Source organism: Watersipora subatra, chromosome 7 (genome assembly GCF_963576615.1).
Source record: "Watersipora subatra chromosome 7, tzWatSuba1.1, whole genome shotgun sequence".
NCBI classification, from domain to species: Eukaryota; Metazoa; Bryozoa; class Gymnolaemata; order Cheilostomatida; family Watersiporidae; genus Watersipora; species Watersipora subatra.
The window spans coordinates 6,094,430-6,114,036 of NC_088714.1; the positions used below are offsets into that span (position 1 = coordinate 6,094,430).

General features: G+C 36.2%; 1 protein-coding gene across 1 annotated transcript; it reads left to right on the plus strand.

The window, feature by feature from the left end:
- Window positions 1-1,928: 1,928 nt before the first annotated feature.
- LOC137399616 (uncharacterized) lies at window positions 1,929-19,537 on the plus strand. Its single transcript, XM_068085796.1, has 11 exons — window positions 1,929-2,042; window positions 2,907-3,094; window positions 5,884-6,225; window positions 6,739-6,903; window positions 9,975-10,141; window positions 10,371-10,493; window positions 14,277-14,477; window positions 15,910-16,051; window positions 16,441-16,574; window positions 16,672-16,886; window positions 18,967-19,537. The coding sequence occupies exons 1-11, from the start codon at window positions 2,014-2,016 to the stop codon at window positions 19,226-19,228; spliced, it is 1,968 nt and encodes a 655-aa protein (XP_067941897.1). The 5' UTR covers window positions 1,929-2,013; the 3' UTR covers window positions 19,229-19,537.
- Window positions 19,538-19,607: the final 70 nt, after the last annotated feature.

Consider the following 19,607-nt stretch of genomic DNA (forward strand, 5'->3'; position numbering starts at 1 on the left):
TGGGAACATTGGGTCATGACCTGACTGGCAGCGATGCGACAATAGACAAGCGGCCATCATTGGCAAGATAAAATTTTACAATGAACAAAGAACCTTACACTGATATTTCCATACAACAACTACAACGAGTCCATGTTTTAGTGCACAAGGTTCTAAACATGCCTGTGTTTAATGTGGTGCATATTATAGATGTACACTCGTAATATTTATGCTATTCTGCTAATAATGAAAGTCGCAGACACCTAAACTGACTTGCCAGTGTGTGTGTTTCATTGACTAATTGTTAAATAAGTTTTTGTTGAGGAGAACACACACTTCAGTACATTTTTAGTTGTCTGCTAAGTTCGGACTCTTTTTGATTCAACGTATTAAGAAAGAAAATCTGTTATACTCGAAGGCATCACAATTTTTTCAAGAGCTAAATATATATTGAATATTTAGCTCATCACAGTTTTTTGCGATACTTTTTTGAGATTAGGCACGTTGCTATGTTTAAATGCAGGTACATTTTAAATCTAAAGCCATGCATATACACAATGATTTTCAACCTTACTTTCGAGAACTATACAATTTTATGTGTTTACAGCTTCAGATAGTTGCTGGCACTTTCCCTGTGCGAGGTTGAAGTAATTTGTTTCACTCAACAATAGACCACAATTATTTTGTCTTTGCTTGTTAATGCATAACAACTGTTGTATACATACATGATTGTGTATTTATAAGTGAATGCTCGACGTTGCACTGGTGATAAAAAAGGTTTTTGCACAGAAAGTTTATTGTTCATCAACATGTACAACATTTACCATTCTAACTTTTAAATGAAGGTATTTGTTTATTTCTGGGTGTACTATGATTTTAACCAAGTTCATGCTATATATGCATATATTTATAGTATTTTGGAGTATTCTGGGCACATATTTTTTTCTAGAACACTGGCAATCTCATGTGCTGTTAATTGGAAAGGTGTAATAAGTATGTCCACAATTATTTCATAGTATGTCAAGGCGGCCGCATAGAGTAATGCTTAGCATGCCTATCTGCGAAATCGTTGTTTCCTAGTTCAATTCTAGTGCAAAGCAGTGTTTTTCGTATCTACAACTTTATTGCTATAACCAAACAGAGGACAACGAACAAACTAACACTCAAGATTCATATATATATAGATCTAGTAGTGACTAATTTTGTAGCGAAACACAATGATCACTGATTTGGTATTATCATTATTTATTTCATAACGAGTTTCATTTATCACAAGAAGTGGTAAGAAAAGTGGGGGCTACAAATAACAAGAGTAAATAAGTGAATTATATTTCAGCACACATTGGAATTTCTGTCTCAACGCATTGGAAATTTCTCAAAAGGTTTAACTATAAAACTTTTCAATTACTTACTATAAAAATTTCTTAATAGCATCTGGTATTTGAAGTTGTAACTGAATGCATGAACTTTCATTTAATAAATCCTAGGTTATAGGCTTATAAACTCTTAGAGTAATTACTTCTCTACAAAAATCAAAATCTTTCTAGGTGTATAATAGGCTGGTCTGTATATAATTGTAAAACTATATGAGGGTTGTATGACAATATACGATTGTTATATAACAGCGCAAGTGATTGTATAGTATGTACTGTATGATGATTTAATTAGTGTGTCTCGCGATTGTATGACGTTTACTGTGAAGTTATAACTGTGTATAATTAGTGCACCTGTACATGAAGATTGTGCTGGAACAGAGTATAAGTGTGTACCAGCTTCTCATGGCAATACCTTATTTTTCAAAGAAATGGGATGCAGTCAGAAGTCTAGAAGTTCAATATATTGTAGGTACACAGAGAATGTAGACTTGCCATATACATGTATTAGTTGGTCTGAGGCTATTCTGGAAATGACATTTATAACTAGCTTTTTTACATTTGAATTCCTTTCATAGAACAAAGATTTCTCTGTGCTGCCGGATTGCCGCCATCATGAAACATTGTATGTATTGATTGCTATACTTGACGGATAGATGATATGATTCCTTTGGCTAAGCTGTGCAGAAGGTAGTTCTTGTTTGTACCCTGATCTGTATTCTCTTTTGTTATATATTCGTCTGTGTAACTGTATCCGCATCCTGTTTATTCTTTCAATAGCTTTCTTTTTACTTTTTATTACTTGAAGTGAATTTAAAAAAGTCTCTTTTATGCAAAGTTAAACTATTTGTACTTTTAATAATGCATCACTTTGGTATTACATGGCTCCTGCTTGTTATCACCCTGTACAATTTCTGGATTCATGGCTGTGAAGATATTTAGTCATTCAAGTAACAAATTTATGTATACATGTACTTCCACCATGCTTCAATATGTGTATGTATTAGCACTTTTAATATATTTATTGATAGTCTTTTTCTAACATAAAGCCATTTCACATTTACCATCGTGTTGCTGCCAAGCTGCACTGTTCCTCGCGCAATAAGGTAGACACAGTAAAATAAGTTGTTAGTCAAGTTTGCTGTTGCAAATTAAAGATTTTTAGCTACTTTTTGTCTTAAAATGTTAACTTGGAAGATTTGTAAGTCATCTCAGTTTGAATAAAAAAAAAGGCTTTTTATCTGAAAACGTTTTCAGTGATAAAAATCTACTTGCTGTAATCGTCGTGAAATAGGCAAGACAAAGAAGACAAGGCGGAAGGTGCAATGTAACATGGTTTTCATATTCTTGCTCGTATACACACCCCTATACGGTACATCACACTAAACCATTTATGACATATTTGAAGTTAATAATCATACTGGTAGAACTAGATATGCTTTTTTTAGGGTTTAGAGCCATACAAGTTATAAAGTGTTAGACAGATTAACTTTCATATAGAAAATTTAAAAATCTAAAGAAGGTTGATTATTATTCACTTATCCCTCATTTTAGAAAACTGTCATGGGTCAAACCAAAGACACTAGGTATTTTGTTAATACCTCCACTTTGCTTCTACCTTTGGTGCTTCAGTGTGACCAGACAGTCATCTAGCCTTTCAGTCGAGCCTCCCCACATTCTAGTTAGATTGAATCATATCAGGGAGTCCTTGAACAACAAGCCTGACCTTCTGACTCCCATCGGTATGAATATTTGACTCTAATACTGTATTAGCCTCTAATTTTATTACTAGACTAGTCAGATTGAGTCTGTGCACGATGTACGGACTGATGTACGAAATTCAATCAAATCCAATCTATAAATAGTCCAAAGGTTTCAGCAAAGCTATCTAGGGAGAAGGTGTAATCTTTAAAGGTTGACTTGCAACAAAATTCACATTACCGTTATTTTATATGAAAAGATTCACCATGTCTTACTCTGTTGTGTTGTAGGTGCAAAATATGTGGAAAGGTGATTACAAGCTCTTAAATGCTCAAAAACGAACAGAAAATCGCAGCCACATGAGATCGCTGTAGTTTGGATTCCCTTTCCAAAACGGCTCAAATGTGATGTAGTTGTGAGAGATGGTTTCTGTTTACACTTTCATGCAACCTCATTTCGTCGAAATATTTTCACAAGTATACTTCACGCATTCAATAAAACTATGTCTATTGTTCTTACGCGTCTGTTTTATCATCATTGTAATGCTGTCACTTTTAGCACTGATATCTTATAACTTACCGTAAAAAATCGTTAAACTTTTTAACTTTAGCTCGAAGGAGTACATATTATTGTCTGATAATCATGACGAGCCTGTTGGTCACTTGTGATAATCGAAAAGTGCTGCAAAAATTATTTGCGAAGTATTGGGTCACATGATCAGATTACGACTTGACGATTGCATAATGCTGAAACAAAACTGTAAAGTAGCGAGCATCTATATTTGATACGGGGTCTTCGGTAAAACCTGAAGTGTTTGTCATAAATTAGTACTACGATAAATTTTATATTAAGCTTTTTATTGGCCTTTCAATTCACGTGAGAACATACGTGACAAGACGATAACCAAATTTCGTGGTTACGTCATCGAAATAAAAAGATTCCAATCTATGGCGGCTTTTCGTTTTTGAGCTTTTAAGAGCTTGTAATCACATTTCCACATATTTGGCACTTACAACACAACAGAGAAAGACATAGCGAATCTTTTGATACCAAATAACTGTAATGTGAATGTTGTTGCAAGTCAACCTTTAAAGAATTTCATCTACTCTGCTGGGGAAAGGAGAGGGTTCTGACATGATAGTTGATGGCATATTTATAGGGGTGAAACAGTTTTAGCTCATATGTATGTTCATAGGGGATATTAAATTACGTGGTTTATTTGACAATATTGAAATGTTGACTTGCAACAAAATTCACATTTCAGTTATTTAGTATCAAAAGATTCACCATGTCTTACTCTGTTGTGTTGTAGGTGCAAAATATGTGAAAATGGGATTAAAAGCTCTTAAATGCTCGAAAACGAACAGTTAATCGCAGCCATCACGAAACTGCCGTAGATTAGAATCCCTTTCCAACACGGCTCAAATGGGACGTAGCTGAACAAGATGGCTTCTGTTTACGCTTTCATGCAACCTCATTTGTCGAAATATTTTTACAAATATACTTCACGCGTTCAATAAAACCTTGTTTATTGTCTTAACGCGTCTATTTCATCATCATTGTAATGCTGTCACTTTCAGCACTGATATCTCAAAACCTACGGTAAAAATTTGTTTACTTTTTTAACCTTAGCTTGAAGGAGTGCATATCATCCTCTGATAATCATGATGAGCCTGTTGGTCACCTGTGATAATCAAAAAATGTTGCAGAAATTATGCGCGCTGTTTGGCAGGAAGTACGGGTCACGTGATCAGATTACAACTAGGCGATTAGACCAAACCGAAACGAGCATAAACTAGCGAGCATCTATATTTAGTAAGGGCTCTTCGGTAAAACTCGAAGTGTTTGTCATAAAACATGGCCTGTCATGACAAACTTGTTTTTTTGCGAAGTTGTCGCCCGTCGAGTGGAGCGAGCAAAACAACAGTTTTGCTCGCCACCTGACAACTTCGCAAAAACAACATTTTGTCAAGACATGCTACATAAAATAGTGCAACGAGAAGTTTTATATTGAGCCTTTTATTGCCTTTTCAATTCACGTGAGAACACCATGTGTCAAAACAATAACCAAATTGTTTGACTACGTCAGAGAAATAAAATGATTCCAATCTACGGCGCTTTTATGATGGCGGCGATTAATTGTTGGTTTTTGAGCTTTTAAGAGCTTGTAATCACATTTCCACATATTTGGCACCTACAACACAACAGAGTAAGACATGGTGAATCTTTTGATGTCAAATAACTGTAATGTGAACTTTGTTGCAAGTAAACCTTTAAATGTGTAGCTAAACACGCCTAGGCTCTAGATGAATCATGTCAAGGTTACATGTGTTTAGGTTTACATTAAATTGTGATTTGTTTTAAATAATTGTCTGGCTGTTTGTTGACCAATCAAGTTCAATAATTTCTTTTCTGCTGGTATGTGGACCAATCAAGTTCAATAATTTCTTTTCTGCTGGTATGTGGACCAATCAAGTTTAATAATTTTTTGCTGGTTGTATGTGGACCAATCAAATTCAATAATTTCTTTTCTGCTGGTATGTGGACCAACCAAGTTCAATAATTTTTTGCTGGTTGTATGTGGACCAATCAAGTTCAATAATTTCTCTTCTGGCTGTATGTGGACCAATCAAATTCAATAATTTCTTTGTTAGTTGTATGTGGACCAATCAAATTCAATATTGTCTGTGCTGGTTTTAAATCGACCAATAAAATTCAAGTATTATTGCAATGGCTAGCTTGCAATTTTCAATTAATCTCTAAAGCCGAACATTAATATTGCAATATTCTTGTTGATTTGCCACATATAAATATTGTCATAAAATAACAGGAGTACCAACAATTCAACGGAAGAAGAGTGAAACCCATATCGGCCACGGAAGCTATGATACCTATTCGATACCTCGACGGATGACATGTCAAAGTGAACCATCTCAACACTCCATCCACTATCGGATGCCAGCAAATAATCACATGACTATATCAAAATGCATCAAGTTTTGTAGTAAACAAAGCACAACATATGCTGCGCTCTCAGAGGGCACCCACTGCTATTGTACTCATTCTCATGGTACCAACTTCCTCGAGCCTTCCACTGAGTGCAACATGTCATGCAGTGGTGAGGAGTCTGCTTCCTGTGGTGGCAAGGATAGGTGGATGTTCTACAAAGTTGGTAGGTTTCACCGCTTGATTTGGTTAAAGCCACTGCTACTTTTCTCTTCTGCCTGCCTACTTTTTATCCGCTCTTCTGTCCGCTCTTTTGTTCACTTTTCTGTCTACGCCTATTCTTCTGTTCTCATCCACTCTGCTATCCATGTCCATTCTGATGCGCACGTCCATTCTGCTGTTCACTCTGCTGTCCGCTGTCCACTTCTTTACATCACTTTCTGTCTAGATTTCTGTTCAATTGAGACACTCATAATTTCAAGATCAATATCCTAATAAAATTCAATTGTAAAGAATGTTAACCAAAGTTGTTTGGATGCACCATAAAACTAAATTCTTTTACCCTTAAGGCTTTGACTTAGGCTATAACATCAAACTGCCAGCTAGGGTATGAAGAAGTATGGAGATGGATAACTAACTTTCAGAGTTTGAGAGAGATTTTAGCGAGTAGGCTTCTTTCTTGAGTTAGGGGCACAGATCAACCTTTTTTGATGTTAAGACTCTCCTCTTTATGCTACAGGAGATGCGGACGGAAATAGGGGCTGGTCTGTGTGGACTGCATATGGTGACAAACCTGAAATGAAGACATCATTGCGTACGAGGTACAGAGGGTGCACAGGAGATAAATTTGAAAAGCGGTCCTGCCTTGTAACACATCAGTCTATATTGAAAGATAACTCATCAGGTATGCTCTAAATACGATGACTGTGTCAGGATTGTGGCCAGAAGATTTTTACGAAAATTGTGTTTAATCTGTTCTGTTTTGTTATGAACATTTTAGAAATGTTACCATGAAAATGTAAACACTATTCATTTAGTCAAAGGACTTACTCGATGACATCTAAAACCTATAGTCAAAGGACTTATCTAATGCCATTTAAGACCTTTAGTCAAAGACTTACCCGACGTCATCTAAAATCTGTAGTCTAAGAACCTATCTGACATCATCCAAAACCTATAGCCAAAAAACTTCCGATGTCATTTAAAACCTTTAGTCAAAGACTTATCTGATGTCATCTGAAACCTTCGATTGAAGGACATCCGATGTTGTGTAAAAATCTTCAAATATGCATCAAATGGTTGATAGGCATGAAGTATCATTTAGAATTCTGACTAAACATCTTGATTGCAACTAAAGATGATCAACCACTGATCATCTCAATTTGATAATTAAGTAGGTGCAGTTGCTCTTGCTTGGCTGGCTATTTACACAGAAGGCTATACAAGCATATGAGTGCCAAGCAATTCAAATCATAGGTTTATATAATAGGGCTGAAGTCCTGAGCACCCATCAGACACAAAATGATCTGACAAAACAGACTGTACTCATTCCTTTTCACTGTATGGCTTATATGTAGTATTGTAGTATGTGCAGTATATTTAATTAGGACTATGTGACATATATGTAGTATTGTAGTATATGTAGTATATTTAACTAGGACTATGTGACATATATGTAGTATTGTAGTATATGTAGTATATTTAACTAGGACTATGTGACATATATGTAGTATTGTAGTATGTGCAGTATACTTACCTAGGACTATGTGACATATATGTAGTATTGTAGTATGTGTAGTATACTTACCTAGGATTATGTGACTTAGATGTAGTATTGTAGTATGTGCAGTATACTTACCTAGGATTATGTGACTTAGATGTAGTATTGTAGTATGTGCAGTATACTTACCTAGGATTATGTGACTTAGATGTAGTATTGTAGTATGTGCAGTATATTTAACTAGGACTATGTGACATATATGTAGTATTGTAGTATGTGCAGTATACTTACCTAGGACTATGTGACTTAGTATTGTAGTATGTGCAGTATATTTAACTAGGACTATGTGACATATATGTAGTATTGTAGTATGTGCAGTATACTTACCTAGGACTATGTGACATATATGTAGTATTGTAGTATGTGCAGTATACTTACCTAGGATTATGTGACTTAGATGTAGTATTGTAGTATGTGCAGTATACTTACCTAGGATTATGTGACTTAGATGTAGTATTGTAGTATGTGCAGTATATTTAACTAGGACTATGTGACATATATGTAGTATTGTAGTATGTGCAGTATACTTACCTAGGATTATGTGACTTAGATGTAGTATTGTAGTATGTGCAGTATACTTACCTAGGACTATGTGACATATATGTAGTATTGTAGTATGTGCAGTATACTTACCTAGGATTATGTGACTTAGTATTGTAGTATGTGCAGTATATTTAACTAGGACTATGTGACATATATGTAGTATTGTAGTATGTGCAGTATACTTACCTAGGACTATGTGACATATATGTAGTATTGTAGTATGTGCAGTATACTTACCTAGGACTATGTGACATATATGTAGTATTGTAGTATGTGTAGTATACTTACCTAGGATTATGTGACTTAGATGTAGTATTGTAGTATGTGCAGTATATTTAACTAGGACTATGTGACATATATGTAGTATTGTAGTATGTGCAGTATATTTACCTAGGACTATGTGACATATATGTAGTATTGTAGTATGTGCAGTATATTTAACTAGGACTATGTGACATATATGTAGTATTGTAGTATGTGTAGTATACTTACCTAGGATTATGTGACTTAGATGTAGTATTGTAGTATGTGCAGTATATTTAACTAGGACTATGTGACATATATGTAGTATTGTAGTATGTGCAGTATATTTACCTAGGACTATGTGACATATATGTAGTATTGTAGTATGTGCAGTATATTTAACTAGGACTATGTGACATATATGTAGTATTGTAGTATGTGCAGTATACTTACCTAGGATTATGTGACTTAGATGTAGTATTGTAGTATGTGCAGTATATTTAACTAGGACTATGTGACATATATGTAGTATTGTAGTATGTGCAGTATACTTACCTAGGACTATGTGACATATATGTAGTATTGTAGTATGTGCAGTATACTTACCTAGGACTATGTGACATATATGTAGTATTGTAGTATGTGTAGTATACTTACCTAGGATTATGTGACTTAGATGTAGTATTGTAGTATGTGCAGTATATTTAACTAGGACTATGTGACATATATGTAGTATTGTAGTATGTGCAGTATATTTACCTAGGACTATGTGACATATATGTAGTATTGTAGTATGTGCAGTATATTTAACTAGGACTATGTGACATATATGTAGTATTGTAGTATGTGCAGTATACTTACCTAGGATTATGTGACTTAGATGTAGTATTGTAGTATGTGCAGTATATTTAACTAGGACTATGTGACATATATGTAGTATTGTAGTATGTGCAGTATATTTACCTAGGACTATGTGACATATATGTAGTATTGTAGTATGTACAGTATACTTACCTAGGATTATGTGACATATATGTAGTATTGTAGTATGTGCAGTATACTTACCTAGGACTATGTGACTTAGATGTAGTATTGTAGTATGTGTAGTATACTTATCTAGGACTATGTGACATATATGTAGTATTGTAGTATGTGCAGTATACTTACCTAGGACTATGTGACTTAGATGTAGTATTGTAGTATATGTAGTATATTTAACTAGGACTATGTGACATATATGTAGTATTGTAGTATGTGCAGTATACTTACCTAGCTGTGAATGTATTTCATCCTGATATTGAGTTGAGACAGACAGTTGTAGTTGCAAAGGTAAGCGGATTGCAGCAACTACCTGCGGGTTTGATAGAGATTCTCTAAGTAGAAAAAAGTACGTCTTTTTTCTCTTGCAGTTGAACTTCAGATGGTACAAAAATACTACATTGGCTGCTTTACCAACCAGACGTGGAGTCGTCCAAGGTTGTCATTTATCGTATCGAATGTGTTGAAGGAGCAGACACGCTCGGCTTTGGATTGCTTAGGTCACTGCCAAAGGAAATCTTTTTACGCCATTTTTCTGGTACATTGGCTAATCCTTTTGCAGATGTTTTCCTTATTACCTCATGAGTCTAGAAAGATGAGGTCCCACCTTTATTTAGAAATAAGTAGAAATCTGTTTCTATGATTCCCAGTATATTTACCTAGTCCTAATAATTTTGGAAACAATCTTAAAAATTAATCTGAAAGTTCTCTGTCAGTTTTCCAACATCTTCTCAGGATGCAGTTTTAAATAAGTTGCATGCTTGCAGGAATCTGGCTGCGTGTGCAGCAACTCACTCGGCTGGAGTAGGCCAGTTGACACTTGTATCAACAACTATGGGGCTATCGTACTTTCCACTAGTGCTATTCAAAACTCCAGGCTGACCCTAAAGGTAAATAACTGCAACACTCAAGTTCGATGTTATTTTAAAGCTCACTCAAGTTATTTTAAAGCTTGTCTGTGAAGATGAGTGGGTGTTTATAAAGCTTGTCGAAACAGTTAACGTGTCCGTTGCTGACACAGCAAGCTGAGAAGCAACCGACACAAAAATGTATTTTGCTAACATGAGTAGTTCATGACAACTCCAGTTTTTTGTAAAACTAGTGATATGTGCCAGGCTTAGAACTAGCTGGTTAGCCACGATCGTTTAGACATGTGTATCTATTTTATTGAATTCATGAAGAAATTCGTAACAAAATAAAAATGGCAGGATTATAGCTTCCTGCATCGCCTGCTGGCATTTTTAATTTTCATTTTGTATGAACCGGAGCTATTTTGAACTCAACACATCTGCTACAATTGGCTGTTTTACATTATTGTGAAGTCATGACCTTGCAATGCAGATTTATTCTATCCGCTTGAATCTGACTGCATATATTTTAGATAGGAAAGAAACCTCTATAAAAGGGTTGGTATCGCTGTCGCCTGGTCAGCAGGTCTGCGTCTACAATTATTGTTGCCAATTGATCGAGATGAGCTAGTTAGAATCTCACTGCGCAATACACTCATAGTTAGAAGATTTCTCTCACCTAGTTAATAACTTTCTATCCTGCTCCTTGCATATAGATCAAATTGCTGTGCTAGGGAACCACCTCCCTTTGCTCAACACTCATAATACTTTAGTTCTTATGGAAATGGAGGTAGGATAATTTGTTCTCAAGTACTCGTACTAACATAAGTAGTGCTTATTGCTGCTCACGTGTCTGTACGTTTCTGGTTGGTTTAGCAGTGAAGAGAGTATGATGTCGCTAGCATCTAAGATGGCCGCTGAGTCTTCCATGATCTTCTGTGTAAGCTGCTAGCTCAATCACATCCTGTTGTCCGCGTGATGCCCTACCCTTTACTGTTATAGGCTCTGGCCTTGAGTTCTCCAAAAACTAACAGTAGTTTGTCATGGTTTTCTAATACAAGCTTTGCTGTCACTGGATGTATTGCCTAGATAGATCTCGCTACGCTGCCTGTTAATTTGGTTTGCTGAATATGCTTGCATGAATGTGGGAGGTTTTGTTTGTCTCAATTGTAAAAGAATGGTCAACGATTTTAACTGCAACGCTGATTGCAATTACTAGCTTGTTTACACTCTTTGCCCTAGTTTCTCTAGTTCAACAGATAAATCTGATGAAAATCTGGTGTCCATGACTTGGTCTCACAGTTACTCTCCGCTAGCCAAGTTACTGCCATGTTGCGCGACACTGCTCAATCTATCTGATCTTGCTCGCTGTCTTTTATTGCTCTTTAACCCTTTCGCGGGCAGTGCGACGTTTTTGTCGCTTTGCGATACGGCTGCTAATGGGCAGTGCGACGTTTTTGTCGTTTCGGTAGCGTATTTTATTATTGCCATTTCTGGTTAGCTAAATGCCGTTTTTTGTTTACTTTTTTCACCAATAGCAAGCTACGATATAGTAGTTTCGGTTAGCCTCAAAATTGACTTCAATGTTGAAAAAAAACAATCGTTTTTTGCAGTGATGAATAAATAAACTTTCGAAAAAAATTAGAAAATTGTTCTAAATAATTTATCAACTTTTATTTTTCTTGCTTCGGTTTTAGCTTTTATTTACCGAATTTTTGAGAGTTTTACTTTAGTTTACCGTCATGGCGACTTCTAAAAGAACCTCCCGAGATTATTCTAATAAAGCAAGTACTAGTACCGAAATTACTAAGAGATTCAGAGCTGACAGTGACTTTTTAGATTTAGTAGCAAGAGATGACAGTGAATCAGGTTTGAATTGTGATTGTAATGACTTTACATCTGGAAGTGACAGTGATGAAAAGGCTGGTAGCAGTAATGATGAGGATGTGAGTCGGAGTGATGCCAGTGCCTGGAAGAATATAACCAACATAAACAGAGATAAATCTCCTACAATTCAGCAGTTTATAGCAGTGACATGCCCAGTATTTACTCCAGTAGATGCTCAACCAGTAGAGTATTTTGAAAAGTTTTTTGAGCCTGTCAATCCAGGAAGTACATTTTTGTGGTAGCTCTTTGTTACACGAATAAGTACATGGTGCAAAGACTGTGATGTGGGCCTTTGTAAAGGAGAATGCTTTCGAAAATATCATTCGTAAATAGACAATTATTATGAAAAGCATATATTTTATGTTATACATTTTTATTTGTTTATAATATATATATATATGCCTATGGACATATACATGTATACATATGCACCTTTAAACATAGATATATGCACATAATAACACACAGAAAAGTGTATGAACCTTTTAAAAAAAATTTATTTTTTGGAAAATTAATTCGCCCATGGGAGTCTGATTTAGTTTTGAAAATTCGCCCGCGAAAGGGTTAATCCAGTCTCTCTGGCAGATCATTACGCCTGTGCAAACAGGTCCAGGTTGAGATTATTATAGGCAACCTTAATGGAGTTGTTATCCCCTACTTTCAAATGGAATAAGCCACTGACCCTCAATGGTTAATCTAATGTGATATTTTTTTAGGTTTGGTATTATATTAAGCGGTTGCCACTTAATAAAAAATTTTTGAGACCCAAATAAGCTTTACATTTTTAATTAAGTGTAACAGTTTAAAATGCATCTGCCGAGATATTCTGAATGTTTGCTGCTAGGCTTATTTGCGCAAAGCTTTTTTCATAATTCCCAGGCCTATTGACAATTAGTGAGTACTGCAATAATTTTGCTCTGAATTTACGCAAGTAATTTGGTTGTTTTTATTAAATTCAACTAATATGACCAATTCTCTGCTACTTAAAATGGATTCGTCATATATGTTACTTGCTCCTTTATGTATCTGTGATTAGTACACATGTGACTCTTAGTGTTGCACCATTGGTATATTAATTTTATAGTCGATATTTGATATTGAATGCTAGTTAGTTGCTTGATCCATTTCAGCCCGATGTTACGCTATTTTAAAGTGATTTTTTTAACTCTTTTGCACCTTCGTGTTAATAGCTACCGGTGATATTGTCTTACTATTTAAATCTATATGCTGGTTTACATTGCGCCTGTTAGTCAAGTAACTTTTAACATAGAGTGAAGTTATCGATTTATCTGCTGTTTCTGTTTTATAATACACAGGATTGTCAAGTTCCTATCTAGTCTTTTAACGTGTAATCATGCGATTGTCGGAATTTTCTAGCTTTTACCAAGTCTGAAATTTGTATTATGAAATATTTAACTAACGTCATAATGAAGCCGGTAAACTGTTACTAAACCTTTCACAGACTTCGCTTAATTTATTAACTCGAGCCTTCGACTGCCGGTGATTTTTTTACAGAGCTTAGATATTTACCCAAAATCAAAGCTTTTATGTCTTAATAAACTATGCACTAATGCTCAGTATCTCAATGAATGTACAATACAATGGTGTAGGGATCTTTGATTTCAAAATTATCTCTTTACAATCCACATACGGTATTTTTTGTTAGAAGGGAGTTGTCACATACTATATACATTGTTACCATGTAAACAGAAACTGCACTATTGAGCTCTATATTGAATATTTTGCATGCATCACATGGGAAATAGCCTCAGATTCTTCATTTATCTAATGCTAAGCTCTTTCTTTTGTTTATGAGCATTTGTCTTCTTCCTACTAGTGTTTTTTGCTTTCTCAGCTGGCTCTGCGTTTGCTGTGCTGGTGATGGCAGCCCCGAGGATGCCAACTGCCCTGTAATTAAAACATTTTTATTGGTTAAAGTTTGAAGCTAGGCTAACAAGAAGGAATGTGGCATTGGTGTCCCACTACAGAGCTGGCAGCACATTCAGTTCTCTTATGTTCAGCGAGCACCCTGATTCTCTATACATATTCGAGCCGGCCTCGGTCTACCACCTCGTCTGGAATGGGGTGAACAACAGCCTCGCGCACGAGTCTGCCAGAACAAAGGATTTTCTTGAACATGTGAGTATTCAAATGAGAGGAGTTCACAAGTTTACAAGTGCAATTTTCATATGTGTTTGGTAGCTACAAACTTGGAATTTTAGATTAAAGACAAATAGGTGGTTAAAAATAGATTACTAAGGTGCTGACAAAGCTTGGAGATCTGAAGTGCCTTACTCTTGATAAGGTCATTAGGGGTAGCGAGAAGGGCAGCTGATACATCGCTGCCTGTGCCAGCGAATGTAGTTGGAGCTCTATTTAGAACTTGAGAGTTAATCACTCATGTGATAGTCTTTCACCGGTGGCCGCTCTCAGATGTACTAGTGTAGCTTTTCTTTTGAAGCAAAGGGCTCGAGTTAGAGCAGCGCTTGCTGAATGCAAGAATAGACCAAATGTGCTGTAGAGTTATGTTGCTTCTTAAAGTGTTATTCAGGATGACAGGTACTTACCTAGAGTAAACTAAATAGCAATCTCTCAAAGTTGGTCGTGTGTATGTGTGTATTTCCAGCAATAGCTATTAAAATCTTGGAGCAAAGAATTCGTATCGCAGAAGATTTGATCTCGGGCCCTCTAGATCATCAGTCTGACGCCTTACCAATTCAGCCACACATTAGACAATAGGGTATATGTTGCTGTATATGAGCAAATACGCTACCACTCTTCGAGAAGCGGTCGCTCTTATTAGTAAGCTCACTCAAATTATCCATTAGCAAGGTGCCAGGCTAATAGCAAGTGCCAGGCAACTCTCATTAACTCATTGTTTGTAAGCGAATTTTTAATACCCGGGCAATGCCGGGTAGCACAGCTAGTACTGGTATAAAGTACCTTGTACTTGTGCCATCTGAGTGTGAGGCCATAACCTGTTTGTTAGATGAGTCATGGTATAATAGTCAGCAAGTATGAGGAAGCTGTCAGAAAATGGGGGATGATCTGTTTATCGCATGCCTTGTCAGATTAGCCTTATTTGACAAATATTTTTTGACCATTCCAGAATGACATTTGTATTTTGCTTTTATTCATTTTATGTCTATATATGTCTCCATATATTTCACTCTATATCACTAACTTCATTTTGTCATTTTTGTTTAGATTCTTTTGCTCTTGCATGTTATCAATAGATGTATTTCTAGTATTATAAATTTTGTAATACAAACAGTTTCGTTTCTATCTTTGTGTAGATCACTGTAGTTGGTAGTTTTTCTTGTATATTGTCCTCATGGATTACTGTAATATTGTCCGCTATATACATTTGGTTACACCCATGATAAGGGTTGATATGCACATATGTCTACGCTTGTCTATGCGTATTTGCTTTTATTTATTTATCTATGCAGACGTGTCTATTCTCACATATACCTATATATGAGCATTTGTCTGTACAATGTACTCACATACCTGTTATTACACACATGCCTGTACTCACACATCTATGCACATATGTCTATGTATGCAGGTTTATCCATTGTGGTTTGAGTGCGAAGCCAGTGACTTACCAGGTGTGTGGTTGAGACGCTATCCATTCTGGGGAGAACATAATGCGGGAATGAATGAATACAAAAGCTGCCGATATGCTGCTAAACACAGAGTTGCATGGGGTCTGTTATTCACAAGTACACATAGATTCATTTCCTGAAGCATAACTGTTTATCAACCATTTTAAAAGCAATTCTCAGGTGCAGAACTAGTCAGTGCGAGTTTATACATGCTAAAGTTTTTGTATGCAAATTTTATTTGCTCTCATAATAGGTTTATCATTTTATTGTTTTATGCTTAATGCTTTAAAAATATAAAGGATTAGTGCTATTTTGATTTTGTTAATAATTGAATAATATGGCTGCCAAAAATCAGTGCGTAAACCTGAACTCAAGCACCAGTTCTTCTTTCATTGCACCAATAGAAATACAGAAGCTTCTAAACACACCCTATGTATCACCCTGTTTTGTTTGTTATAAGGTGTTCAGTCGACTCTGTCTTGTAGAGCCAGCCATCTGCAGTGGATTCATAGAAGAGAAGTGTCTCATGTCTGTCATAGTTGCAGCCAAGACTACCAGAGTCATTCACGCTGACAACTTGAGGTCCTTTATCAAACTTTCTCCTAACATAGACTTTGTACACGCGGTGAGTAACTTCATCACTCAAGGTTGTCATGAGGTGAGTGTTAGACCTGGTTTCATGGGCACTTTTGCTTTACTATGCGGGGGCTGATGTATTTTAGCTCCGCGATCCGAGAGGTACGCTGTCATCAAGGAGGCAGCTGACAGCTTACTACAGGTCAAATTATGAGATGCATCTAGAAACCAGCTGTTGGGAGTTGAACAGACTTGCAGATATCTTTAACAGTGGAGACTATAGGGAGTTGTCTAATCTTCACACACTGCACTATGAAGACCTGGCCAATGCCACTGTCAAGACCGCAATGCAGCTGTATCAGTGAGTTTTGCTTTAGTTCTCGAATGTAGGTTTAGTTCATGAACTCATATAGAAGACCTTCTATGGATTGTGGACACAGGATGGTGATGTTGATACAACTACTTTGCAGGCACCCAGTTTTTCATGCACGTCCCAGATGCTCTTGCAATTTTGAAAAGCTCATTAACAGCCGCTGAATTCTTTTTCCTATGCGATAGAAAGGTTTACATATATCATAGTACTGGAAAACAATACTCATAACCTTATTTGCTAGTAGCTAGTCATTTTAGTATGAGTTCAGTATTACAGTTACTATCAGGTTGTTGTAAAACATTAAGGTGAGTGATCTCTGAACTCCATGGCTGTGAGTGATCACAGGGGTTTCGCCTTTCGCATTTTTTATATGAACCACTACCCTGGCAGTCTGGTTTGCTATGAGAGATCCTCTGGTATAATAGCTATATGTACAATTACTCTGATCTGCCAGGGGCGATTGATTGAGGCAGATGAAGTGTCAGTCTACAAGGCTAAAAGTAGTGAGTTCGAATCCTGTGGGACGTCATCTTTTTTCCTAATTTTTAAATGTGGCTTCGAGCAGACATGCGGCTGGACACAGCTTTTTTATAGTAAAGATTAGCAAATGAATGAGTCCTCTGGCAGCGGTCAGTGGCAGCAGTCAGCTGCCACTGATACAGCGGCAATGCTAATATAAACTGAGTGACTATCTGCTATTGATTTCAGTTGGTTTTGCGTGTTCGTACCATGCACATTCCTCCTTTATCGCATTTGTATTGTCTCTGCCAACTAGAGGTGGAACGAGACACGAGACGTCTCGATTATCGACCTGTCTCGTATCGGTCTCGTCTCGACTTAACTATTGCCAAACTCGAGACAGGAAGTAGAACTAGAGCGCCTGCGCACGGTTGTTAAAACATGGTTTCTTGCGGTAGCAACAACTCCATATATTGTAATGGATTGCGGGCAACTGCCTTTAAAGTTATACCCGGTCCGTTACTACCTGTTGCTATTGATTATGTTGGCCACTGAGTCTAATCATGTAGTCCGGACAACGGCCCTGTTATATTTTAGTTCGGTTCTGTGTCCTTAAAACAGATACCGGGTCGTATCTAATTACTCTTCGGATAATCCAATTTAATAAATAAGACTTTTGCGGGTAAAATATCTGTATTTTATCGTATCGTGTCTAAACACCAACTGCCCTTCATAAAATTCGGGCCTCTTTTACGTATATACTACCAATCGCGGGTAAAACTTGCCCGGACACGGAGAAACGAACGAAAGGCCGTGTCGACCATAGTCCGTGTTCGGTTAACAATGACGTTTTGTTAGCTCAATATAAGAATATACATGTGCATGTATCCAGTAATTAATATAATTTCATGAGTACAATTTAAATATAATTCACATACTACAGTTAATACACAAACAGAACTTAACATTAATGAAACGATAAGAATGAAAGTGTTATCGTGTGTTCTTTTAGTTGCGGTATGTACTATTTGTAGAGCGACGGCTATCGGTTTCATTACACATTACATTAAAAAGTAAGAACTATTCAATAGATGGTAAAAATATACATGTACAAAGCAATATGTTTATAATAATTATGATCAATCAAGCTCAAAATTCTTAGAATGTATAACTTCGGTATTTTAGAGCTGTTTGTGTCACTTTTGTTTACAAAAACTACATGCATATCACTATTAAAATGTTGTATTTAAATCGTTTACACCAGGTGAAAATTCAATTTAAAAATAGTTATATTAATTTTATATATACCAAGTAGCTAGTACTTGTGTATTGAAATCATCACCAAATGCTCATTATTTTACTGTCTCGTGTCTCGAATTTTTACAAGACAGTGTCTCGAGTCTTGTCTCGAACTTAAAAAACCTGTCTCGTTCCACCACTACTGCCAACAGCTTCTCTGTATCATCTTTAAAATATATGATGAAAGACTGCCCTCAATGAACTTATTGTGAAATACGTGTTTGTTCACTTTATCATCGCATTGATGACGAAGTGGTCTTTATCCGATAGATTTTGTTAGCTAATATGTGGTTTTTACTTGCAACAACAGAGAGCTCGACATGAAATTACCGGAGGAAGTGGTGCATAGCCTGAATATGGCAACAGGTAATGACAACAGCACTAACATGGCACGCAGAAATGCATATGACGTTAAGCAAAGTAAACCGAGTTCAAGGATCAACAGATGGATAAAGTCACTACCAGCTGCTGCTGTGCATACAGCTGATCAATCTATAGAATGTAGACGCTTTTTTAGCACATTTTCTTCCCATTATAAGCCTCTTGCTGAGATGCGTAATGATAGCTCATAGATGAAATAGTTCAAGAGCTTACTATCAGAGTTGTCTCCTCTTTTTATCAATTTGCCTTAATTGTTATAACTTTTATGTAACTACTCGACTTTCGCTGCTCAATATTTTCTCTGTTTTTCATCACGCAAGACTCAATCAATCTTTCTTTTTTAACTTGTATTATTTATCATGTTTTATCCATCTCACTGGCTGGACCTGCGATGGGATAGTATTTTCTATGTTATTACTATTTCGCTGGGTGAAGAATATTTAAGATTTCCTGTTACATTCCAGAATGAAAGTCAAAAATAAAATGACTGTCATCTATGATAGAGCTATGCAAGCAGTTGAAGATTGGCTGAATCACTCCAGGATTGTCATTTTCTTCAAAGTTGGCCAA